Source organism: Nerophis lumbriciformis, linkage group LG14 (genome assembly GCF_033978685.3).
Source record: "Nerophis lumbriciformis linkage group LG14, RoL_Nlum_v2.1, whole genome shotgun sequence".
In the NCBI taxonomy this organism is placed as follows: Eukaryota; Metazoa; Chordata; class Actinopteri; order Syngnathiformes; family Syngnathidae; genus Nerophis; species Nerophis lumbriciformis.
The window spans coordinates 5,928,264-5,955,856 of NC_084561.2; the positions used below are offsets into that span (position 1 = coordinate 5,928,264).

General features: G+C 41.4%; 1 protein-coding gene across 1 annotated transcript in view; it reads right to left on the bottom strand.

Annotated features, from left to right (window-relative positions):
- Nucleotides 1-27,593, bottom strand: part of obscna (obscurin, cytoskeletal calmodulin and titin-interacting RhoGEF a) — a 168,689-nt gene that overhangs the window by 71,773 nt on the left and 69,323 nt on the right. The window contains exons 40-61 of the mRNA XM_072914738.1: nt 27,237-27,503; nt 26,878-27,144; nt 26,519-26,785; nt 26,160-26,426; nt 25,801-26,067; nt 25,085-25,351; nt 24,728-24,994; nt 24,336-24,602; nt 22,218-24,263; nt 22,068-22,146; nt 21,906-21,991; nt 21,681-21,793; nt 17,895-18,095; nt 14,738-14,820; nt 14,494-14,667; nt 14,259-14,418; nt 14,072-14,173; nt 9,761-9,925; nt 9,535-9,684; nt 9,061-9,238; nt 6,487-6,600; nt 5,070-5,237 (exon numbers count right to left, since the gene is read on the bottom strand). Of these exons, the coding sequence (XP_072770839.1) occupies nt 5,070-5,237; nt 6,487-6,600; nt 9,061-9,238; nt 9,535-9,684; nt 9,761-9,925; nt 14,072-14,173; nt 14,259-14,418; nt 14,494-14,667; nt 14,738-14,820; nt 17,895-18,095; nt 21,681-21,793; nt 21,906-21,991; nt 22,068-22,146; nt 22,218-24,263; nt 24,336-24,602; nt 24,728-24,994; nt 25,085-25,351; nt 25,801-26,067; nt 26,160-26,426; nt 26,519-26,785; nt 26,878-27,144; nt 27,237-27,503 (5,955 nt within the window). The remainder of the gene's footprint in view (nt 1-5,069; nt 5,238-6,486; nt 6,601-9,060; nt 9,239-9,534; nt 9,685-9,760; nt 9,926-14,071; nt 14,174-14,258; nt 14,419-14,493; nt 14,668-14,737; nt 14,821-17,894; nt 18,096-21,680; nt 21,794-21,905; nt 21,992-22,067; nt 22,147-22,217; nt 24,264-24,335; nt 24,603-24,727; nt 24,995-25,084; nt 25,352-25,800; nt 26,068-26,159; nt 26,427-26,518; nt 26,786-26,877; nt 27,145-27,236; nt 27,504-27,593) is intronic.

Genomic DNA, 27,593 nt, shown 5'->3' on the forward strand with positions numbered 1-27,593 from the left:
ACATATCCTACCAAGTCAGACCTACACTGTTTCAATGTCCATTTCTCTGTTCTCAATTGTTGATGACTGATGATAACAACCCCCCCTCCACACCCCGAATTGTAAATAATGTAAATAATTCAATGTATACACCCTGATGATTATCTTGTGTGATGACTGTATTATGCTGATAGTATATATCTGTATCATGAATCAATTTAAGTGGACCCCGACTTAAACAAGTTGAAAAACTTACCATTTAGTGGTCATTTGTACGGAATATGTACTTCACTGTGCAACCTACTAATTAAAGTCTCAATCAATCAATCAATCAAAGGTTTATAAAATAAAAAATTAAAAATAAAATTAAAAAAAGATCTTCGCTAACAGGAAGTTGGCGAGGCTACCGGGAAGCTAGCTAACAGGAAGTTAGCCAGGCTACCCGGAAGCTAACAGGAAGTTAGCGAGGCTACCGGGAAGTTAGCCAGGCTACCTACCCTGGAGAAAGTTGGCAAAATTCAAAGGTACTTTTCTTATAACTTTGATAAAACACTTGCTGGTAAACATTGGTTGTTGTGTAATACTGTTAAATACTACATCTTAAAAAAGTATCTTTGTTAATGTGTTTTGGTTGGGAATTATATCAGGGTTTTATGCTGCCTGTTAAATAACTGTAAATGTTTTCATGTATTTATGGTGAGTGCTATTGGCAGTGCTACAATATCAACACAATATTTAAACTACTTCCTTATTTTTCTTTTATTGCACACAATAGTACACATTAACGAAACAAAAGTAAAAAAAAAAAATAGTTTTAAATAATTTGGTTTTGGCCCTAAAAGTCCTCCTGAGTCCAGGGAATTATTCCCTGAATTTCTTAAACATATTTAAAAAACAATTTGGAAATCATAACAAAAACTACCAAAAATATTTTGTGCAAATAAAAAAGCTAAAGTTAAAGTACCACTGATAGTCACACAGAGTGGACCGACACCAGCAGATGACATGGCACCCCAAACCATCACTGATGGTGGAAACTTTACACTAGACTTCAGGCAACGTGGATCCTGTGCCTCTCCTGTCTTCCTCCAGACTCTGGGACCTCGATTTCCAAAGGAAGTGCAAAATTTGCATGGTTGGGTGATGGTTTGGGGTGCCATGTCATCTGCTGGTGTCGGTCCACTCTGTTTCCTGAGATCCAGGGTCAACGCAGCCGTCTACCAGCAAGTTTTAGAGCACTTCATGCTTCCTGCTGCTGACCTGCTCTATGGAGATGGAGATTTCAAGTTCCAACAGGACTTGGCACCTGCACACAGCGCAAAATCTACCCGTGCCTGGTTTACGGACCATGATATTTCTGTTCTAAATTGGCCCGCCAACTCCCCTGACCTTAGCCCCATAGAAAATCTGTGGGGTATTGTGAAAAGGAAGATGCAGAATGCCAGACCCAAAAACGCAGAAGAGTTGAAGGCCACTATCAGAGCAACCTGGGCTCTCATAACACCTGAGCAGTGCCAGAAACTCATCGACTCCATGCCACGCCGCATTAACGCAGTAATTGAGGCAAAAGGAGCTCCAACCAAGTATTGAGTATTGTACATGCTCATATTTTTCATTTTCATACTTTTCAGTTGGCCAACATTTCTAAAAATCCCTTTTTTGTATTAGCCTTAAGTAATATTCTAATTTTGTGACACACGGAATTTTGGATTTTCATTTGTTGCCACTTCAAATCATCAAAATTAAATGAAATAAACATTTGAATGCATCAGTCTGTGTGCAATGAATAAATATAATGTACAAGTTACACCTTTTGAATGCAATTACTGAAATAAATCAAGTTTTTCAAAATATTCTAATTTACTGGCTTTTACCTGTACAATATACATTTTCTGCTTGCACACGTACGTGACAGCAAGGCATACTTGGTCAACAGCCACACAGGTTACACTGACGGTGACCATATAAAACAACTTTAACACTCTTACTAATAATGCGCCACACTTTGAACCAAAACCAAACAAGAATGACAAACACATTTCGGGAGAACATCTGCACCTTAACACAACATAAACACAACAGAACAAACACCCAGAATCCCATGCAGCCCTGACTCTTCCGGGCTACATTATACACCCCTGCTACCACCAAACCCCGCCCCCACCCCAACCCTGTTCCCTCTCTGTGCGTCGGTTGAGGTGGGCGGGGTTTGGTAGCGGGGGTGTATAATGTATCCCGGAAGAGTTAGGGCTGCATGGGATTCTGGGTATTTGTCCTGTTGTGTTTATGTTGTGTTACGGTGCAGATGTTCTCCCGAAATGTGTTTGTCATTCTTGTTTGGTGTGGGTTCACAGTGTGGCGCATTATTAGTAAGAGTGTTAAAGTTTTTTTTATACCGCCACCGTCAGTGTAACCTGTGTGGTTGTTGACTAAGTATGCCTTGCTGTTACCCACGTTGTTTTTTGTGAGCAACAAGTATGTGCTCCAATCACTCTATCACAAAAAAATAAGAGTTGTAGAAATGATTGGAAACTCAAGACAGCCATGACATTATGTTCTTTACAAGTGTTTGTAAACTTTTGACCACGACTGTATATACATTATATAAGTAAATATATATTTCATTTTATAATCAAGTTTTAAAAGGACGTTTTTAGGCCCTCTCCATGCAACCAGTAGGACATTATTATGGCAAATATTACATTGAATCAAATCGTCACCCCAGAAATCGGAATCGGATCCAATCTTTAGGCGCCTTACAACCCTGGTAGTTTGTCACAAACATCGGCCGATACTGGTCCGTGGCCGATCACTTGGCGCTTCCCTAAATATTAGGTCTGTAGCGCATACTTGCCAACCCTCCCGAATTTTCCGGGAGACTCCCGAAATTCAGCGCCTCTCCCGAAAACCTCCCGGGACAAATATTCTCCCGAAAATCTCCCGATTTTCAGCCGGAGCTGGAGGCCACGCCCCCTCCAGCTCCATGCGGACCTGAGTGAGGACAGCCTTTTTTTTTTATGACAGGAGGACAACAGGGTGACAAGAACTAAATCATCCAGACTAGAGACACATTGTATTATTATGTTTATCTTACCTAAAAATAAATATATTTATTAATTACAAAAAAAAAACTAAATACATTTTTACTATATTTTGCTAAAAACATCAAAATTAATTGTGTTTTTATTTGTATTTTTTCTGACTCCTTATTACATCCAGCCATAGAATTATACATTAAAATAAACATATATGAAATAATTAATTTTAAATGATCATAATAATTAATTTAAAATGACCATATTTAATTATTAAAATAATTGCTTGTTATCAACTTTAGCATTTTATTCATTACATTTTGAAGCTCTCAGAAGCCAAGTTATATTATATCCTTAAGATTTATTTATGCAAGTTTGACGTATTAATTATCTAAACACAGTTTTGTTTGCATATTTTCAGGATGTAGATATATATATATATATATATATATATATATATATATATATATATATATATATATATATATACATATATATATATATGTATGTCAATTAGAGATGCGCGGATAGGCAATTATTTCATCCGCAACCGCATCAGAAAGTCGTCAACCATCCGCCATCCACCCGATGTAACATTTGATCAGAACCGCACCCGCCCGCTGTTATATATCTAATATAGACGATGCAAGGCATTAGTGAGGTTATAAAGCTTTTGCCTGTTAAAGAAAGGAGACTGATCCAATGCAGCACAGACATTCGCGTGCCACTCTGTCACGACCCAGACGCACACCAGTGCGCAATCATATGGGAGCCGCGCTGAGCGCACCTCCAAGCGCGTCTCGCTGCCGGCGACGGCCGGGTATGGGCCCGACGCTCCAGCGCCATCCATTTTCAGGGCTAGTTGATTCGGCAGGTGGGTTGTTACACACTCCTTAGCGGGTTCCGACTTCCATGGCCACCGTCCTGCTGTCTATATCAACCAGGGTGAGCCCCACCCCTTTCGTGAGCGCACTGCGCGCGGAGTGACCCCTGTTACGCGCCCCCGGCAACAGGGGTGGCGGGCAGGTAAGCTGCGCGGGCGGAGCGCGCGGAGTGACCCCTGTTACGAGCCCCCGGCCACGGGGGTGGCGGGCAGGTAAGCTGCTTACCTGCTGCGCGTGACGCCGGCCGCGGCGAAGGCGGACGAGGCGGGGTGTCGGTGCGGTGGGCGCGGTGGTGACCCTGGACGTGCGTCGGGCCCTTCTCGCGGATCGCCTCAGCTACGGCTCCCGGTGGGGCCCTCTCGGGGGAAGGGGCCTCGGTCCCGGACCCCGGCGAGGCGTCCCTTCTCCGCTCCGTAAAAGTGTCCATCTCTCTTTTTTTCTTCTTCTGTTGTGGCATATGCTGCAGGTGCCTGCTCGTTTTTCGTATGTGGGTAACAACATTTAACTATGTATATATATTTCCGAATTGGTTTAACTGCCACCCGCCTGAATCTATTCAAAATCTAATTTTTTTTTATTTCAACCGCCCGACCCGACCCGACCCGCGGATAAAATCTAATTTTTTTTAATTTCATCCGCCCGATCCGCGGATAATCCGCGGACTCCGCGGTTGTGCCCGCAAACCGCGCATCTCTAATGTCAATACACACCTCCCCTCTTAACCACGCCCCCGCCCACAACCACGCCCCAGTCCCACCCCCGACCACGCACCCCCCACCCCCACCCCATATATATATATATATATATGAAATACTTGACTTGGTGAATTCTAGCTGTCAATATACACCTTCCCTCTTAACCACGCCCCCGCCCAGAACCACGCCCCAGTCCCACCCCCGACCACGCACCCCCCACCCCCACCCCATATATATATATATATATATATATGAAATACTTGACTTGGTGAATTCTAGCTGTCAATATACACCTTCCCTCTTAACCACGCCCCCGCCCAGAACCACGCCCCAGTCCCACCCCCGACCACGCCCCCCCCCACCCCCCCCACCCCCCACCCCACCTCCTGAAATTGGAGGTCTCAAGGTTGGCAAGTATGCTGTAGCGTCTGGATGTGGCAGTGATTTTGGCCTTCCTGTCTTCCTCTCAGACTCACCCTGCACCACAAGAGTAGCCAGAGAGGCGGCGCTGCCCACGCTGCTGGATGCATGGCACACATATTGTCCCGAGTCTTCCGCGGTCAAGCTGTCCAAGACCAGACTGCACGTGCCAGAGCGCTCGGCCGTGATGATGTGACGAGGATCGTCTTCCAAAGGTAGGCCATCTGAGAAGAAGAAACTCATCTATTTTAGTTGTGCGATGCGATGCGACTGACTATGTGAACTAGGGATGTCCCGATCCAGGTTTTTGCACTTCCGATCCGATACCGATACTGACCGATACTGGCCTATCCGAGCATGTATTAAAGTATAAAGTTATTTAGCCTACTTAGTTGTCAGAATCATGTTGAAAAGGGTTTTAGTACACTTGATAACAACTAGCCAGCTGAATTAGGGGAGTTTGAATAATACACAATGGTTGGTAACAAGAAACTGACCTGTTTATTCAAGGATAAACACAAAATAGACAAAATTATACATGACAAACAGAAATGGCATCATTGAAACTAGGGCTGGGCGATATGGCCTTTTTTTAATATTGCGATATTTTAAGGCCATATCGTGATACACAATATATACGTGGATATTTTGCCTTAGCCTTGAATAAACACTTGATGCATATAATCACAGCAGTATGATGATTCTATGTGTCTACATTAAAACATTCTTCTTCATACTGCATTAATATATGCTACTTTTAAACTTTCATGCAGAGAGGGAAATCACAACTACAAAAAAATCACTAATTTTTTCATACGGTGTTGATCTGGAAATGTTTGCTTCAGCATTTTGACGGTGTGGGCGTGTGGCACCGAATGGAGATAAGCGTCTCGACAGACGTTACAATATTTGAACAATGATGACGAAAACTGTTCTTTGTCGTGTCCGTGTGTCGAAAATTGTTATGCGCTTATTTTTTTATTTGATTTTGTGCGTGGCATAGATTTTGCCGTGCGCTAGCATCACAGCTAACGTTAGCCATGCTGCTACCTCTCTGCTCGGGGAGGACGTATACGTATGTGACGTATGACGTGACAGTATGTGACGTGTGTAAGAAGGTGCGCTTGCTGTCTGTGAGAGGGAGACACAGGAAAGCGTGAGAAGAGCCTGTCGTGTAATGTCCGCAGCTAAAAGCAACTGCGTGAGAATCCACAGACCTGTGGATGTGTTGAAGGTGTGCTGGAAAATGCGGAACGGAAAATAGGGAGCAGCAGAAAAGTGGAATGTATTATTTAAATCGGTGCGTTGGAAAACACGGACCGATCCAGTTTTTTTTTAAAACTGGATCTGGATCGGCATTTTCCCATGCCTTGCCGATACGCATTTTTTGGCAAATATCGGCGGCCGATCCAATCCAAATATCGGATCGGGACATCCCTAATGTGAACTATATATAAAGCATTTCAATCGCACCTTTGAGCCAAGTGATGTGGGGTAGAGGCGTTCCTGTGACATTGCAGCTCAGTTTGATGGTCTGTCCCATCTTGGTTGTGCAGTCCGACAGTAGGGATTTGAACACAGGCGGGCCTTTTGAACGACACCAACACAGCGACATTGAAGGGGTCCTATCATGCTCATGTTTTTGGAATAAAATATGTAGTAAGTTGTGTCTTCTTGGCCCCAACATTTTATCGATTCTACCGCCAACTCCACTGACCACGCCTAGTTTGTTGCGATTAGTCAGGGGTTGGTTGGTTCCAGGCCCCACGGCCCACCCACCGCTCATAGCTGCACAAAGACACGCCCTCCTTAAGCAATGCAGGGGTGTCCAAACTTGTTCCACTGAAGGGCCGCACACTGAAAAATTAAAACATCCGGAAGCCATTTTTATGTGTTGGGCCACATTAAAAACCTGTAAAGGCCTTAGTGGCCACATGCGTGGACAGCACCTTTTAGCTCTTATTTCCAAAATTGTGTACACTACTGAATTGGGGTCTTATGGCCACTTATGTGGACACTTATACTGCCATCTGGTGGTGTCAGAAGAGTAAAATATACAATGGAATTTGGGAAAAAAAAGTGTAAAAATAAGAATTAGCATGTCACTAAACATGAAGTACACGTTTGTGTACTTATGGACTAAGTACATCATATCAAAAGATGATTCTTAGTTTTTATTCTAATTAGGGTCTAATAAGCCCAAATAGCTAAGAGAAAAAGAAAAAAAAAGCATGTAAACAAACAGCTTGGGCCTTAAGATGAATTAAATGACATGAAGGACCACATTAAATAAGGTGGCGGACCTCATTTAAAGACATGGCGGGTCACATTAAATGGTGTGGCAGACAACATTAGATGAATGACATGACATGGGCCGTGTTACTGACACGACAGACCACATTAAATGATTTGATGGACCACTTAAAATGACGTGGCGGGCCAAATTAAATGACGTAACGGACCACGTTAAATGACGTGAAGGACCACATTAAATGACGTGACGGACCACGTTAAACGTTGTGACGGACCACATTGAAAGACATGGCGGGCGGGTCACATTAGATGATGTGGCAGACGACATTAGATGAATGACATGGCAGGCCGTGTTACTGACACGACAGACCACATTAAATGACTTGATGGACCACATTAAATGAAGTAGATGATGTGGCAGTCCACATTGTCTTATACGGACATGACAGACCACATTAAATGACTTGATGGACCACATTAAATGACTTGATGGACCACGTTAAACGACTTGATGGACCACGTTAAATAACTTGATGGACCACATTAAATGACTTGATGGACCACATTAAATGACTTGATAGACCACGTTAAATGACTTGATGGACCATATTAAATGACTTGATGGACCTCATTAAATGAAGTAGATGATGTGGCAGACCACATTGTCTTATACGGACATGATGGACCACGTTAAATGACTGGATGGACCACATTAAATGACTGGATGGACCACATTAAATGACTGGATGGACCACATTAAATGACTGGATGGACCACATTAAATTAAGTGATGGACCACATTAAATGAAGTAGATGATGTGGCAGACCACATCGTCTTATGCGGACATGATGGACCACATTAATTGACTGGATGGACCACATTAAATGACTGGATGGACCACATTAAATGACTGGATGGACCACATTAAATGAAGTGATGGACCACATTAAATGAAGTAGATGATGTGGCAGACCACATCATCTTATACGGACATGATGGACCACATTAAATGACTGGATGGACCACATTAAATGACTTGATGGACCACATTAAATGACTGGATGGACCACATTAAATGACTGGATGGACCACACTAAATGACTGGATGGACCACATTAAATGAAGTGATGGATCACATTGAATGAAGTAGATGATTTGGCAGACCACCTCATCTTATACGGACATGATGGACCACATTAAATGACTGGATGGACCACATTAAATGACTGGATGGACCACATTAAATGACTGGATGGACCACATTAAATGACTGGATGGACTGGAAGTGAAGTGATGGACCACATTAAATGAAGTAGATGATGTGGCAGACCACATCATCTTATACGGACATGATGGACCACATTAAATGACTGGATGGACCACATTAAATGTCTGGATGGACCACATTAAATGACTGGATGGACCACATTAAATGACTGGATGGACTGGAAGTGAAGTGATGGACCACATTAAATGAAGTAGATGATGTGGCAGACCACATCATCTTATACGGACATGATGGACCACGTTAAATGACTTGACGGACCACGTTAGATGACTTGATGGACCACGTTAAATGACTTGATGGACCACGTTAAATGAAATAGCTGAACACATTGAATAATCCAGTGGGTGACATTGTTCAACTGCCACATCACATGTGGCAGCCCAAATCTGGCTCCCGGGCCTTGACTTTGACGCGTGTTTTAATGTGAAAAGCTGCAAATGCTGCATTACTGTGGAAAGTAAACCTACTGACATTGGACTAAATGTGCGGTTTGCGGAAGACCTACTGTTAGCTGGCAGGACGGCGCGTTGCTGCAGCTCCTTCAGGTCTTTGAGCCAAGACAGTTTGGTGAGCGCTGAGCGTCCCTGCAGCGTGTACCTGCGCACCGACCCCCTGTGCTCGTGCCACACCTCCCACGTCTTATCATCGCCTCGCGTCGTCTCCTTGAGCTCCACATCATTCAGCTGCCAAAGAGAGGATGTGTATCTCGTCACGTTGGACCTTGTGTGGTGTGACACTGTGGGTCTGGATCAATTTTTGCCTCAATCCTGCATGCGACTGAAGCATTCATTTATTTATGTATTAATTTATCCATGCAGTTTGCTCAAACAACCACCAGGGAGCATCTGTGAGCAGATAATAATATATCATCTCTTTCTCTTCCGGGGCTTCACATCAAGAAAACACTCTTCTTTCCTCACGCTTTAAGTGCAAAATGAGGCAAAAACCTAATCCAGACCCACTGTAAACAATATGTTACCTTCATTTTATTCTTAAAGGTGTACGTCTCACTAGCCTCTCTTTTCAGTTTGCATAGGACGATACATTCTTTGAAAAGAAAGACTTGTCTCTGGTGCCCTCTTGAGGTGGTTTTGGTTTCCGGAGCTTCCTCCCACACTGTGAAGGCTCCCTTGAAGGCAAGACGACAAGCAGTGTTCATTTTGCGCCACGTTCCTCGTCGGGTTCGCCGACTTTCTTGCACTGACCTGTCGCACAGGCTCTCCCAGGGCGGTTAAGGGGGCAGGGTAGTTCTCGATGAGGGAGGCCTGGTGCAGGTTGTCCGACCTCCAGGGTAGACAGGACACCAGGGAGAAAGCGTCTTCCAATAGACAGCAGCTCTGACCGCTTTTGGCCTTGTTCTTAATCAACTCCTGCACACGAAAGGCAGCCACGTTCCAAAGTGAAAGTAAACACAACTATCTTCCTATTGGTGAATTTTTAGTGATGTTATTGAGGGCTATATTAATAAACTTGGACTGATTGATTGTCAGCTTCCTTTAAGTGAAGATAATATTGTGTAATGGTACACATTAATTGTTGTGCAGATAGTAAATTATAACATTATTTGTTGTGTACATAGTAAATTATAACATTATTTGTTGTGCAGATAGTAAATTATAACATTATTTGTTGTGTACATAGTAAATTATAACATTATTTGTTGTGCAGATAATAAATTATAACATTATTTGTTGTGTACATAGTAAATTATATCATTATTTGTTGTGTACATAGTAAATTATAATATTATTTGTTGTGTACATAGTAAATTATAACTTGATTTATTGTGTACATAGTAAATTATAACATTATTTGTTGTGTACATAGTCAATTATAACATTATTTGTTGTGTACATAGTCAATTATAACTTGATTTATTGTGTACATAGTCAATTATAACATTATTTGTTGTATACATAGTAAATTATAACATTATTTGTTGTGTACATAGTAAATTATAACATTATTTATTGTGTACATAGTAAATTATAACATTATTTATTGTGAACATAGTATATTATAACATTATTTGTTGTGTACATAGTAAATTATAACATTGTTTATTGTGTACATAGTATATTATAACATTATTTGTTGTGTACATAGTAAATTATAACATTTGTTGTGTACATAGTAAATTATAACATTATTTGTTGTGTACATAGTAAATTATAACATTATTTGTTGTGTACATAGTAAATTATAACATTATTTGTTGTGTACATAGTAAATTATAACATTTGTTATTGTGTACATAGTAAATTATAACTTGATGTATTGTGTACATAGTATATTATAACATTATTTGTTGTGTACATAGTAAATTATAACATTATTTGTTGTGTACATAGTAAATTATAACATTATTTATTGTGTACATGTATATTTTAACATTATTTGTTGTGTACATAGTAAATTATAACATTATTTATTGTGTAAATAGTAAATTATAACATTATTTATTGTGTACATAGTATATTATAACATTATTTGTTGTGTACATAGTAAATTATAACATTATTTGTTGTGTACATAGTAAATTATAACATTATTTATTGTGTACATGTATATTTTAACATTATTTGTTGTGTACATAGTAAATTATAACATTATTTATTGTGTAAATAGTAAATTATAACATTATTTATTGTGTACATAGTATATTATAACATTATTTGTTGTGTACATAGTAAATTATAACATTATTTGTTGTGTACATAGTAAATTATAACATTATTTATTGTGTACATAGTATATTATAACATTATTTGTTGTGTACATAGTAACTTATAACATTATTTGTTGTGTACATAGTAAATTATAACATTATTTATTGTGTACATGGTATATTATAACATTATTTGTTGTGTACATAGTAAATTATAACATTATTTATTGTGTAAATAGTACATTATAACATTTATTGTGTACATAGTATATTATAACATTATTTGTTGTGTACATAGTAAATTATAACATTATTTGTTGTGTACATAGTAAATTATAACATTATTTATTGTGTACATAGTATATTATAATATTATTTGTTGTGTACATAGTAAATTATAACATTTGTTGTGTACATAGTAAATTATAACATTATTTGTTGTGTACATAGTAAATTATAACATTATTTGTTGTGTACATAGTAAATTATAACTTGATTTATTGTGTACATAGTAAATTATAACATTATTTGTTGTGTACATAGAAAATTATAACATTATTTATTGTGTACATAGTAAATTATAACATTCTTTGTTGTGTACATAGTAAATTATAACATTTGTTGTGTACATAGTAAATTATAACTTGATTTACTGTGTACGTAGTAAATTATAACATTATTTGTTGTATACATTGTAAATTATAACATTTGTTGTGTACATGGTAAATTATAACATTATTATTGTGTACATAGTAAATTATAATATTGTTTTTGTGTACATAGTTCATAAATTGTAACCTTATTTGTTGTTTACTGGTTCGTAAACTATAACATTGACTGTGTATATAGTAAATTAGAACATTATTTGTGTACAGAGTTAGCAGATTGTAACATTTGTTGCGTACATAGTTAATAAATTATAACATTATTTATGTACACAGTTAATTATACCAATATTTGTTGTGTGCATTATTAGTCAATTATAACATTATTTATTGTGTACATAGTAAATTATACCATTATTTATTGTGTACATAGTAAATGATAACATTATTTGTTGTATACATAGTAAATTATAACTATATTTGTTGTGTACATAGTAAATTATAACACTATTTGTTGTGTACATAGTACATAAACTATAACACTATTTACTGTGTACATAGTACGTTGTAACATTTTGTGTACATCGCTAGTAATTTATAACATTATTTGTGTACATCGTTAGCAAATTGTATCATTTCTTGCGTACATAATCAATAAATTCTAACTGTATTTGTTGTGTACATAGTTAGCACATTGTAGCATTATTTATTGTGCACATAGTAAATTGTAACATTATTTGTTGTGTACATTGTAACTGCCTAAGGTCTCACTGAGCTATGAAGGTAAATTATTATGCTGGCAAGTATTTCACCACATTTGTTAGTTACATTTTTACTTGAATTATACATTTTATATTTGCATTCTAAGTTATGAGAAGGTTTCATTAGACATTTTTACACTAAAAAAAATCCAGTTTCCCAACTCAGATGTTGTTTTTTGCATTGATTGTAGCCCTAATGCAGCATGACAAAATGAAAAAGTAATTGTACAGTAATAACTGTACAGTCACTAGCCCAGGGGTCGGCAACCCGCGGCTCCGGAGCCGCATGCGGCTCTTTGATCACTCTGATGCGGCTCAGCAGCTTATTTGCTGAACCCCCCAATTTTCCCGTGAGACTTCCGGATTTCAGTGCCTCTCCCAGACAACTCCCGGGATTAATATTCACCGATTTTCACCCTTGCAGCTATAATAAGGGCGTGCCATGATGGTACAACATTTGGAGCTCTCTACAATCTGTATTAACAGCGTGCCAGCCCAACACTTGTTATACAATATACATCTTCTGCTTACACACGTACGTGACAGCAAGGCATACTTGGTCAACAGCCACACAGGTTACACTGACGGTGACCATATAAAACAACTTTAACACTCTTACTAATAATGCGCCACACTTTGAACCAAAACCAAACAAGAATGACAAACACATTTCGGGAGAACATCTGCACCTTAACACAACATAAACACAACAGAACAAACACCCAGAATCCCATGCAGCTCTGACTCTTCCGGGCTACATTATACACCCCTGCTACCACCAAACCCCGCCCCCACCCCAACCCTGCTCCCTCACACATCAACCCCCCCTCTGTGCGTCGGTTGAGGTGGGCGGGGTTTGGTAGCGGGGGTGTATAATGTATCCCGGAAGAGTTAGGGCTGCATGGGATTCTGGGTATTTGTCCTGTTGTGTTTATGTTGTGTTACTGTGCAGATGTTCTCCCGAAATGTGTTTGTCATTCTTGTTTGGTGTGGGTTCACAGTGTGGCGCATTATTAGTAAGAGTGTTATAGTTTTTTTTATACCGCCACCGTCAGTGTAACCTGTGTGGTTGTTGACCAAGTATGCCTTGCTGTCGCCTACGTGAGCAAGCGGAAACACCACACAACGTGTGACTGATCAGGCACGCTGGTTGTAGTGGATGTATGTGCTGTACCATCACGGCACGCATGACGCTGACAAGCGCCATTCATTTAAAACCCGCGTGCCGCACCAGCTTTCAAAGTCCATATAAAGGTATGGGCAGCGTGTCTGAGACCCCTGGTTTATACATAGCACAAAGCAAAAAGAAAACTTTGTATGCAGTGATATTTCATTTAAAAATTAAAAAAAATTTTTGCAGCTCCCATTGTTTTCTATAATTTGCGTGATTGGTCAAAATGGCTCTTTGACTGGTAAAGGTTGCCGACCCCTGCACTAGCCGAAACAAGATAAACATGAAAACCCTAGAAATAAAATGGTCACCTTTAGTAATGCTTGATAGGTCTGAATCCTCTCAATTGGTCTTTGGAGGAACGTCATGGCATCCATGACAGGAGCATCAGGCCTACCAGATCTTGGTAACTCCTGTAACAGAGCAAGACATGTCCTTCAAACAAAAAAAGACATGTATTGTCCTCAGTCGCAGAACCTTTTTGAATGCAGTTTAGACCTTTAGATATTGTTGCGTCACTTTATCGGCGATGCAGGCCTCCGCGTGTGCTTGTCCCACCATGTAGTGGATGTACTTTTCAAAGTCTTCAGAGTACTTGATCAGATGCATGGCGACGTCGTCATCCGTAGCGCACTCTCTCAGGCCGGGAAGAATGCCGCTGAAAGGGCAGCACGGGGGCGTCAACACCGGTCTGCCGATGTCATACCGTGAGCCAGTGTGTGTCGCGCAGTACCTCTCGTGTAGAACCACGATGTCCTTTATGTTTCTAAAAATGGTGTCTTTCTGGTTGAGGATGTTGACAGGGACGTGAGGGCTCGAGTCCAAGTACTTTAGCTGATGTGAAATGAACGTCCTCATCTCTTTCACAAACTCCTCCTCTCCGTCGATCAGGCCTTGGATCAGCTGGCTACAAACACAAGAACGTTCCGTGTTTATTGCTGCCTTTAATTGTAGCATTATGTGTGCATGTATGGCACCTTAAAGCCTTCCTGTACTCTTCCCCCGTGGAACCAATGCCATCAAGATCCTCTTGAGGTGCTCTGAATTGCGCTAGGGTCTCCTGTTTAAACAACAGCACTGTGTTTATTTTAAAACACCACACTCCATGATAACTGAACCTTTTTGTAACTTGTATTACCGTATTTTCCAGACTATAAGGCGCACTTAAAATCCTTTCATTTTCTCAAAAATTGACGGTGCGCCTTATAACCTGGTGCGCCCAATGTACGGAGTAATTCTGGTTGTGCTTACCGACCTTGAAGCAATTCTATTTGGTACATGGTGTAATGATAAGTGTGACCAGTAGATGGCAGTCACACATAAGAGCATACCTGCCAACTTTTGAAATCAGAAAAACCTAGTAGCCAGGGTCCAGGGGCCGCAGGCCCCGGTAGGTCCAGGACAAAGTCCTGGTGGGGGGTTCAGGTTCGCCCCCCGACGCAAAATGATTATTAGCATTCAGACAGGTTAAAATGTTGCTAAAACCATCACTTTTCTATCAGTCACAGTGACTTTTCCACTTGTATCGCTAGCAACGGCATTAGACTTGTGTTTTTTTGTCCCAACGTGGTCTTTTACATCGCTAATTCCTCCGTGTCCGATCGAAAAATCTTGTCTGCACAAGGTGCAATTCACGTAGTTTTCACCCTTTTTGGAACGGATAATTATTCCCGGATAGGCTTTTGAATATTCTTCACGGAATGACTGCAGTTTTCTTTTCGGTTTAAGACTCGTTTGCGATTTTTCTCCGGCTGATTCCATGATCGTTCGCTCGTTTGGAAACAATGGCAACTGGTGCCTCGTGCTTGGCAGCGGTGCTATAAATAGCCTCGCGCATGGCATTCGGAATGGCTCGATAGGAAGTTACGGGAAGCAGTGTCGATTGTCATTGTTGTTATGCGATTTCGTGAATAAAACTTAAAAAAAACTTTAAAAAATTTAATTAATGAAAAACCGTATTTTTTATCACTGCAACCGTAACCCGGAATAGGTTGATGAAAACCGTACTAATTACGGGAAAACCGGAGTTGTTGGCAGGTATGTAAGAGATACGTGTAGACTGCAATATGACGCTAGTAAACAACACCAAAACTTTAACTGTTCCATTGAGAATGTAGGACATTACGCACGGCTGTTAGAATAATTATGTATAAGTTATCACACAACTCTTATGCTTAAAGGCCGTTGCTATAGTTATTATCAATTGTGCTGAAGTTGTACTTTTCTATCTGTGCAAAGGCACACAACTTGTAGTTGTGTGCCACATGAATGCTACTGCTGGTTGTCTCCACAAGCTGGATAGTGTGTACCACGGGGCACTGAGATTCATTACCAACTGCGCTCCCCTTACTCACCATTGTGTGTTATACTCAATGGTTAACTGGACATCTTTATGTGCTCGACGCCTCAATCATTGGTATGTTTTCATCTACAAAACCATTCTGGGTATCACTCCATCTTATCTGTCTTGTCTTTTAACAAAGAAACAAGGAAGTCACAATCTTCGTTCAATGAATGTTCTGCAATTTGTCGTACCCAAAGTAAGAACTGAACTGGGCAAGAAAGCATTTAGGTTTTCAGCACCGAAGGCTTGGAATAACCTACAATCGAACATTAAACTTCAAACCCTAGTTACGTTGAATGAGTTTAAAGCTTCTGTGAAAGGATTGCAGTCTACCTTGTCTGTATGCACATGTGTCATGTGAGCAAGTTTTAATGTTGTAAATGTGATGTTTTATGTATTTGTTTACTGTTTTTAATGTAACCTTGCTGCTGCCCTCTTGGCCAGGTCTCCCTTGGAAAAGAGATCTTTGATCTCAATGGGATTTTACCTGGTTAAATAAAGGCTAATAATAATAATAGTTGTCTCGCATCAGCAGTTTGTTTCCAGACCCTGCCTGCTGACAGCCAAGGACGGACATCGAGTACCTCAACGCAGACAAAACAGAGACAGGGCGAAATCCCGAGTGTCAGCACATTTACATTCTGAATAATCATGTATTGTGTCTACTGGGGCTGCATTACCCCTCCCTTCAGAAGCAGCCTCAGTGATGTTAACTAGGGAACTTCCGAATAAATAGAGGAGAACGTGGGACTGTACCTTAGAGCGTAGCCCAATACGTTTCTCCCCATGAGCGAAATTGAACTCTGTCTCTGCCTGATTCCTTCTTCTTGTCTTGTGTAATAGATAGTTTGGTGTTTGAACCTGACAACGGCGCTCAAAAATCTTACAAAATGTTTTAGTACGACTTTGAAGCCGCACCGCTTGATGGATAGTCGACGTATTACGGCTACTGTAGTCAGAAGTACGAGTATTATTATGGTGTGTGTATAAGGACCGCAAAATGGCACCCATTAGCGGACACATTATCTGGCGTTGTGTTTTGCAATAATATGCAAAACCAACTTTTCTTACCTTCTGGTACCTGCTGATCTGTTTTTGGGATCTGCATAAGTCCTGAGAATGTGCGCACACCCGCCATTGTAGTCGATAATTTACTTATTTTTTTCTATCTTCTTGATATGGGGCATTTCTAATATAAAGTAGCGTAAAGTTCTAACTTATATTTGTCAGTAGACTCGCCATGGAAGCGCTAAAAACTAGCAGTGTAGTGGGTTTACATTATTCACCCAAGGAACTTTAGTTATTAGAGAGTTCCAGTCGGACGGTTGTTCATGGGCATTGTTGTTGCACTAGTGAGCCACGGATGAGGAGATGCTGCTCCGTTATTGATTGAAGTAAAGTCTGAATGTCATTAAAACAGTTAGCTCCGTCTTTTGGCACTTCTTCCACTCCCGTCCTTGCACGCTACACCGCTACAACAAAGATGCGAGGAGAAGACGCTGTCGAAGGTGAGCCATGTAAGTAAGACCGACCACAAAACAGCGCATCCTGAAGCGACTGCCAGAAAGCTATTTGAAGATGGTCTGTAAAACCAAAGAACCACCATTACATGTTATGTAGACCACTAGGAAGTGTTTTGAAAATCCTAATATGACCCCTTTAATGCGCCTTATAATCTGGTGCGCTTTATGTATGAAAATAGACCTGAATATACCCACTCATCAGCAGTGCGGTTTATAATCCGGTGTGCCCCTATGGTCCGGAAAATACGGTACAAATCCTCATCCCACCTTTCTCTTCTTCTCCATGTAGGCCGGACACACCCATCCCTGGCGAGCAGGGTTGGTTTTGGTGGGTTTGGTCCTCACCAGCCATTTGTCTGGATGGACAGAGTCCAGGACCTCCACATATTGACCCTCCTTCAGAAGAAAACTGTCCTTACTTCCACTGTTGGGGTTGCAGTCTGCTCGAGCCACGTACATTTCAAAAGTCTGGAGAGTAAAAAGGTGAATATTTTAAGGGTAGAAAATACACAGTATTGTGTTTATATGGTACACAGATTGCTGAGTCAAGCATTCACACCTTCACCTTAAAATTGTATAAAATAATTGGGTAAAAATATCCATCCATCCATCTTCTTCCGCTTATCCGAGGTCGGGTCGCGGGGGCAGCAGCCTAAGCAGGGAAGCCCAGACTTCCCTCTCCCCAGCCACTTCGTCCAGCTCTTCCTGTGGGACCCCGAGGCGTTTCCAGGCCAGCCAGGAGACATAGTCTTCCCAACGTGTCCTGGGTCTTCCCCGCGACCTCCTACCGGTCGGACGTGCCCTAAACACCTCCCTAGGGAGGCGTTCGGGTGGCATCCTGACCAGATGCCCGAACCACCTCATCTGGCTCCTCTCGATGTGGAGGAGCAGCGGCTTTACTTTGAGCTCCCCCCGGATGGCAGAGCTTCTCACCCTATCTCTAAGGGAGAGCCCCGCCACCCGGCGGAGGAAACTCATTTCGGCCGCTTGTACCCGTGATCTTGTCCTTTCAGTCATAACCCAAAGCTCATGACCATAGGTGAGGATGGGAACGTAGATCGACCGGTAAATTGAGAGCTTTGCCTTCCGGCGCAGCTCCTTCTTCACCACAACGGATCGATACAGCGTCCGCATTACTGAAGACGCCGCACCGATCCGCCTGTCGATCTCACGATCCACTCTTCCCCCACTCGTGAACAAGACTCCGAGGTACTTGAACTCCTCCACTTGGGGCAAGATCTCCTCCCCAACCCGGAGATGGCACTCCACCCTTTTCCGGGCGAGAACCATGGACTCGGACTTGGAGGTGCTGATTCTCATCCCAGTCGCTTCACACTCGGCTGCGAACCGATCCAGTGAGAGCTGAAGATCCTGGCCAGATGAAGCCATCAGGACCACATCATCTGCAAAAAGCAGAGACCTAATCCTGCAGCCACCAAACCAGATCCCCTCAACGCCTTGACTGCGCCTAGAAATTCTGTCCATAAAAGTTATGAACAGAATCGGTGACAAAGGGCAGCCTTGGCGGAGTCCAACCCTCACTGGAAACGTGTCCGACTTACTGCCGGCAATGCGGACCAAGCTCTGGCACTGAGCATACAGGGAGCGGACTGCCACAATCAGACAGTCCGATACCCCATACTCTCTGAGCACTCCCCACAGGACTTCCCGAGGGACACGGTCGAATGCCTTCTCCAAGTCCACAAAACACATGTAGACTGGTTGGGCAAACTCCCATGCACCCTCAATGACCCTGCCGAGAGTATAGAGCTGGTCCACAAAATATACATTGTTAAACTTAAACGTGTAGACTTAAAATTGCATTTCAAGTGAGTATGTTGAGCATTATTCTGCTGTTGAGTGAGTTTGCTCTCTGACAGAATCTCTCCTACCATGCTGTCTCTGAAAATCCCAATATGGGATCTCACAGCAAGAAAGTAAGACCGATTGGATAACAGAAACATACGTCACTCGAGAAGCTGAGCTTCTCTGGGGTCTATGGGGCAGTGGGCTGGCCTTTACACTTGGCTTATGAATGATGATTGGATGATCTGTCTCAGGCTGAATCCCCTTTTTGACTGACAGAGAAATGAGCAAATCAGCAATCTTGATCTTGTTTGTTTCAAGTTTCATCCCCTTGTTCCGAGGTCATCTGGAGACTTTTCCAATCCTTTTATACCCATTTTCCACTGCAGTGAATTTTGGTGTTGAAGTTCCGTTGAAGTACGGAGTCGGAGTTGAACCAGTGTGGGCCGCAAAGTAGTTCTACACCACTTTCATTTTCTATTGCCCTCCGGAGCTTTGTCATTACGTAAAAATGATTCCGCCTCCGATCGGTAAATATTAGGAAATTAGCGCGCGAACTTGGACATATTCTTTAACAACAATGACGGACGCAAACATGCTGAAGTTTTTGTATAAATACTGCCACTTCTTCCCAGGGTGTTATGGCATACTTGCCAACCCTCCCGAATTTTCCGGGGGACTCCCGAAATTCAGCGCCTCTCCCGAAAACCTCCCGATTTTCAGCCGGAGCTGGAGGCCACACCCCCTCCAGCTCCATGCGGACCTGAGTGAGGACAGCCTTTTTTTTATGACAACAGGGTGACAAGAACTAAATCATCCAGACTAGAGATACATTGTATTATTATGTTTATCTTACCTAAAAATAAATATATTTATTAATTAAAAAAAAAAAAATTATAATAATTTTACTATATTTTGCTAAAAACATCAAAATTAATTGTATTTTTATTTGTATTTTTTCTGACTCCTTATTACATCCAGCCATAGAATTATACATTAAAATAAACATATTTGAAATAATAAATTTTAAATTATTATAATAATTAATTTAAAATGACCATATTTAATTATTAAAATAATTGCTTGTTTATCAACAACTTTAGCATTTTATTCATTACATTTTGAAACTCTCAGAAGCCAAGTTATGTTATATTCCTTAAGATTTATTTGTGCAAGTTTGAAGTATCAATTATCTAAACACAGTTTTGTTTGCATACTTTCAGGATGTATATATATATATATATATATATATATATATATATATATACATATATGTACATATGTATATATATGTATATATATATATATGTATGAAATACTTGACTTGGTGAATTCGAGCTGTCAATATACTCCTCCCCTCTTAACCACGCCCCCCGTCAACCACGCCCCCGTCCCGACCACGCCCCCCACTTCCCGAAATCGAAGGTCTCAAGGTTGGCAAGTATGTGTTATGGTTTCGATATTCCTTTTAACATATTTACTTAGTAGTTGATTCAGTCGAAGGAGCGAATCTCATCCTAATACTTTCCAAAGTTTGCTGCATTCTTGTATTTTTTTCAAATGTACACTTTCAGGAGTGTCCATATGGAAAATAACCAGCAGATCTCCTCGGGCGTCCAGGATTTGGTTATCGTTTTCTATTTTATTCACAAAAAAAATTAACTTTGTGCTGCACCGCGACAAACAAGATGGATGTAAATCACCTGTGTTTACGAAAAATAACTCCGGCCACCTCATTATGTAGTTCAGCAAGCTGATCCAGGTCCGTTTTGGAACTGGGTTTGAACCAAAGAAAACATCTGAAGTGGGCAGCAACTTCTGGTGCCGTGGCAATGGAAAATTAAAGTTCTGAAATTCTACTCCGAACCGGCTCTGCACCGGAACTGGTGCAGTGGAAAAGGGGTATTAGGGACTTTTTGTTAAAAACGGCAAGCAGCAAATCTGCCATCTATTTCTTGTGTTATTGGGCACTGTACTGGTGTTTGGAGACTCTGACTTCTGCAGTTACTGTCCCCAATGAACAGCAAATGCCACTGTAAGCCCCTTCATCATCCCAAAGCACTCACGGGTAAGCCGCAAATGAGTTTCTCCTCCTTAAAAGACCGCACACCCTGATTCACACTCAAATTGTTCTGCAACAAAATGGCTAAAGGATTTGCCGCAAGATCATAGCACTCTGTTTACTCAGTTACTGTTTTTCTAACATGACAGATTCACCAATCCATTTCCAAAATCAAAATCCCAAACCTCGTGTTGATCTTCTTCCCCTTCAGATTCGGAACCAGACACCGTGCTAGCTAGCGGTGTGTGGGCTCTAATGTGTTTAGGCGATTGTGTTCTCATTCGGCTTTCGTGGGCTCCTATCAATAGCAGACACAAAATAGCATCAACATATCTAAACAAAACATAAAATGAGGTATTGACACCACAAATGGTTAGAAGAAATAAAAAGTACTATTCAGTATTGCTCACCTTTGACCTTTAGTAAGTCTTTAAGTGGTTGGGAATCTTCATCCACATACTTTGGAGGTATTTGGTCTGTTGCCTGAGGAAGCTCCCTGAGATAATGTTTACCAAATAAATAGACAGTGTTTATGACAATAAAATCAAACTGAATCCTCTGTCATCTCCTACCTCGGTGGGGTGGTCTTAATAGAGATTTCTATAGGTTCCATCACATCTGGAGCCGTCTCATAATCAGATGGACTTGACACTGTGAATAAAAGAGCTTGAATCGAGACTGCTGAAAGTATGTTCAGAATAAAATGCAAATGCGTTACATACTGGAGCTGCTGGTGATGAGGGAGGATGCTCTTTTCTCTTGTAGGCTCATCTGGTTGTCTTGCTCAGTCAGGTTGTAGGCCTCCCACAAAGAGACATCGACATTCTCCACATAGTTATCGGCATCAGTAGCTGAGGTCGAAAACTGATCTTGAATTTGGGTTTCATCCTCAGGCTTTGGCGGGGCCGGTTGCAGGGAAGTAATGGCGGCAAATGTTGGGTGCACGGGCCTTTGAACTGTTGAAGCAGGCTGCTGGGGTTGAACCACCGTCATGTTACTATTGTGGGATGTCACTCCATATTTATTGACCACCTCACATGTGTAGATTCCACTGTCGGTGAGGGTCAGTTTGGTGATTACAAGAGAGCATACACCGTGCTCTGTGGCTTCGATTTGATGACGCTTATCACTACTGATTTGTTGGCCGTCTTTGAGCCAGCGTGCTGTGTCATATTGTCCTTCTACAGTACACATTAGACTGAGGGTGCCACCAACATCTGGACACTGGTTTTTAAAGACCTCTTTTAAGACTGGACACAAATCTTTGGCTGCAGCATCTTTTATTTGTAGTTCATCTTTAGCGCTGGTGTACGTCTCTGGTGAAGCACCCTTGACTGTTTTCTGGAGAACCACAACAGGAGGAAAGATGTAGGGCTGGGTTGATGTTTGGTCAAGAGAGCAAGGAGGTTGGACATTGCTGTAGCTGTCTGGGATATCTGTCAATGCTTCGGAGAAAGTTTCATCTTCAGAAATATAGAGGAGAGGAATGTCTTCTGTCATTTTCACTACTTGATTTTCATCATTTTCTACCAGTGATGCCTTATCCATTTCTTTGTCAGCTTTGGGTTCTTTCCTCATGGGTTTTACCTGATGTTTGATCAGCTGTTTGGTGACCATAGTCTTCTCAGCTGTTTTCTGTTTTTCAGCCATTTCAGCATCTGGCGGTGCTGACTGACCGTGTTCCAGTTTTGAGTTATCTTCTTTTAAAGGCCTTGCTGGTTGTATTAGTGGCTGATCTTCAGATGTTGTCAGCATACTCCTTGAGAGTTGCTCATCTTGATCTGTCTCGGTGTCTCTTGAATGCTGTTTCTCTATTCCTGTCCTTGTTTTGCTTTTTGATCTCACAGGTGGCTTTGGAGGACCAAATCCAACATTTGTATCTTGAGTTTTGTTTAGTATTTCTACAGAATGACTATCCTGATTTGGCGACGGAACTCTTAGCTTCTCTACTCTCTCTGTGGTCTCTAGTTGTTTCACATAGTCTCTCTGTTTATCTCCTTCCTTAGAAACATTGATTGCAGTTTTTAATGGCATTAAACCGAGCTTCTCTGTTTCCTTTGTAACATATTCAAGAGGCTCTCCTCCACTAACCTTTTCTTTTGACCTCACCAGTGGTTTCAAATCCTCTTCACTTTCCTCAATTGACTTGGTTTCTTGTTCCGATGTTATTTTGTTCCCAATGTGCGGTTTCCCAGTAATCTTGTCATCCTCGACTCTCTTCCACAACACTGTCTCTGGATGAATTTCACTGGCCTCTTCAAAAGGTTCCACTTGCTCTTTTCGGCCTCTGTCCAGATATTCAAATGGCTGTGTCCCCTGATTTTCCACGTTGTCTCCAACAATCTTACCTGGGGGACTAATTTCCACTTGCAGCTTTCCGGTTTCTTTGTCCTGCAGGTCAACTTTTTCAATGTCCTTCTCTTTTTCAAGTAATGCATCTGGTCTTTTGTAAACCTCTTCATCCGAGTAACTTTTGTCCTCCTGCTGTTTTTCATTCTGAGCAATTTCAAAGTCTGTATCTGGAGATTTTACATTCTGGATTTCCTTCTCTCTTTGAAAGACCACTACAGGCTGTTTGTTTTTTAACATGGGTTCTATATCTTGCTCTAACACTGTGATTGATGCTTTTCGCAATGTTCTCTTCTTGGGCTCTGGAGGAACAGGCTGAACATCTACGCCATTCTCAGGTGTAGGGGTCGAGGCACTGCCCCTTTGTCGTGGCATTTTCGTTGGAGGTTCTTCATTTGGTGAGGTGGTCTTAGGTGCTACTGGCGAGTTTGACAAAAAAGGTTTAGGTATAATTAACAGTAACATTGTTGCTGAACATTTATTTCACTAACCTTTTACAGATACAGTTCCAGTGGTCTCTGCACTTCCTGCTTGACATGCATAGCTGCCGCTGTCTTCGGGGTGGATCTCCTTAATATGAAGCTGAAGGTTGCAGCCATCCTGCTTCATCTCATACTTCTTGTTTGGTTTTAGAGGTATTGTGTTCTTCTTCCACTGCACTGACACTGCAGGTTTAGACAACTCACAGCATAAGATGGCTGTAGCTCCCTCTTCTGCCTTTATACTTTGTAGTTTTGTCTTGAACAACGGAGGAAGCTCTACATGAATACACACAAACCAGGAAACCATTTAAGTGAATCACGATAAATGGGTTAGGCCAGGGGTGCCCAAACTTTTTCTACAAAATATATTGCTAGTATTGCATTGTATAATATGCACACACCTTTCACAGAAACAGCAGCCGTGGTTTCTGTACTCCCTGCTTGACAAGTGTAGCTTCCACTGTCTTCAGGTTTGATGTCAACAATGTTGAGTTGAAGAAGGCAGCCATCTTGTTTCATCTCGTACTTCCTGTTGGCCCTCAGAGGCAGTCTGTTCTTCTTCCATTGCACTGACGCTCCAGGTTTAGACAACTCACAGCTCAGAGAGACAGAACCTCCTTCCTCCACCTCCATACTTTCCAGGTTTGTCACAAACGATGGAGGAAGCTCTGGGGGAATTCAACACAAGACAATTACATTATGATGGCAAAATTAATTGCAGTGAGAATCAGCGGTACCAAAATAAAAAATACACACACCTTTCACTAACAAATTGGCCACGGTCTCCGTACTTCCTGCTTGACAAGTGTAGCTTCCACTGTCTTCTGGTTTGAGGTCATTAATGTTGAGCTGAAGGAGGAAGCCATCTTGTTTCATCTCATACTTCTTGTTTGCCCTCAAAGGCAGTCTGTTCTTCTTCCATTGCACTGATACTCCAGGTTTGGACAGCTCACATCTTAGAGAAACCAAATCTCCTTCCTCGATCTCTATACTTTGTAAGTTTGTCACAAACGATAGAGGCAGCTCTGGGGGAATTCAACACAAGATAATTTAATAACGATGGAAATATCAAGTGATACATTAAGAATCAGAATTCCCCAAACTAAAATACACACACCTTTGACTGACAAAGTGGCCACAGTCTCTGCTTTTCCTGCATGACAAGTGTAGCTTCCACTGTCTTCTGTTTTGAGGTCAATAATGTTGAGCTGAATGAGGCAGCCATCTTGTTTCATCTCATACTTCCCTTTGGCCCTCAAAGGCAGTCTGTTCTTCTTCCATTGCACTAAGACTCCAGGTTTAGACAGCTCACATCTCAGAGAGACAGAACCTCCTTCCTCCATCTCCATGCTTTGTAAGTCTGTCACAAACGATGGAGGCAGCTCTGGAAATTCAACACAAGACAATTACATTTCTATAACAATAGTAAGTGAAGCAGTGAGAATTAGACGAACAAAACTCCAAATACACACACCTTTCACTGACAAAGTGGCCACAGTTTCTGCACTCCCTGCTTGACAAGTATAGCTTCCACTGTCTTCTGGTTTAAGGTCATTAATGTTGAGCTGAAGGAGGCAGCTATCTTGTTTCATCTCATACTTCTTGTTTGCCCTCAAAGGCAGTCTGTTCTTCTTCCATTGCACTGATACTCCAGGTTTGGAGAGCTCACATCTTAGAGAAACCAAACCTCCTTCCTCGATCTCTATACTTTGTAAGTTTGTCACAAACGATAGAGGCAGCTCTGGGGGAATTCAACACAAGATAATTAAATAACGATGGAAATATCAAGTGATACATTAAGAATCAGAATTCCCCAAACTAAAATACACACACCTTTGACTGACAAAGTGGCCACAGTCTCTGCACTTCCTGCTTGACAAGTGTAGCTTCCACTGTCTTCTGGTTTGAGGTCAGTAATGTTGAGCTGAAGGAGGCAGTCATCTTGTTTCATTTCGTACTTCCTGTTGGCCCTCAGAGGCTGTCTGTTCTTCTTCCATTGTACTGACACTCCAGGTTTAGACAGCTCACATGTCAGACAAACGGAACCTCCCTCCTGCATCTCCATACTTTGTAAATCAGTCACAAACAATGCAGGCAGCTCTGGGGAGATTAAACACAAGATAATTACATTATGATGACAATATTAGGTAATGCAGTGAGAACAGAATGCTAAAAACTCCAAATACACACACCTTTCACTGACAAAGTGGCCATGGTCTCTGCACTTCCTGCATGACAAGTATAGCTTCCACTGTCTTCTGGTTTAAGGTCATTAATGTTGAGCTGAAGGAGGCAGCCATCTTGTTTCATCTCATACTTCTTGTTTGCCCTCAAAGGCAGTCTGTTCATCTTCCATTGCACTGATACTCCAGGTTTGGAGAGCTCACATCTTAGAGAAACCAAACCTCCTTCCTCGGTCTCTATACTTTCTAAGTTTGTCACAAACGATGGAGGCAGCTCTGGGGGAATTCAACACAAGATAATTAAATAACGATGGCAATATCAAGTGATACATTAAGAATCAGAGGTCCCCAAACTAAAGTACACACACCTTTTACTAACAAAGTGGCCACAGTCTCTGCACTTCCTGCATGACAAGTATAGCTTCCACTGTCTTCTGGTTTAAGGTCATTAATGTTGAGCTGAAGGAGACAGCCATCTTGTTTCATCTCATACTTCTTGTTTGCCCTCAAAGGCAGTCTGTTCTTCTTCCATTGCACTGATACTCCAGGTTTGGAGAGCTCACATCTTAGAGAAACCAAACCTCCTTCCTCGATCTCTATACTTTGTAAGTTTGTCACAAACGATAGAGGCAGCTCTGGGGGAATTCAACACAAGATAATTTAATAACGATGGAAATATCAAGTGATACATTAAGAATCAGAATTCCCCAAACTAAAATACACACACCTTTGACTGACAAAGTGGCCGCAGTCTCTGCACTTCCTGCATGACAAGTGTATCTTCCACTGTCTTCTGTTTTGAGGTCAATAATGTTGAGCTGAATGAGGCAGCCATCTTGTTTCATCTCATACTTCCCTTTGGCCCTCAAAGGCAGTCTGTTCTTCTTCCATTGCACTAAGACTCCAGGTTTAGACAGCTCACATCTCAGAGAGACAGAACCTCCTTCCTCCATCTCCATGCTTTGTAAGTCTGTCACAAACGATGGAGGCAGCTCTGGAAATTCAACACAAGACAATTACATTTCTATAACAATACTAGATGAAGCAGTGAGACTTAGATGAACTAAACTCCAAATACACAAAC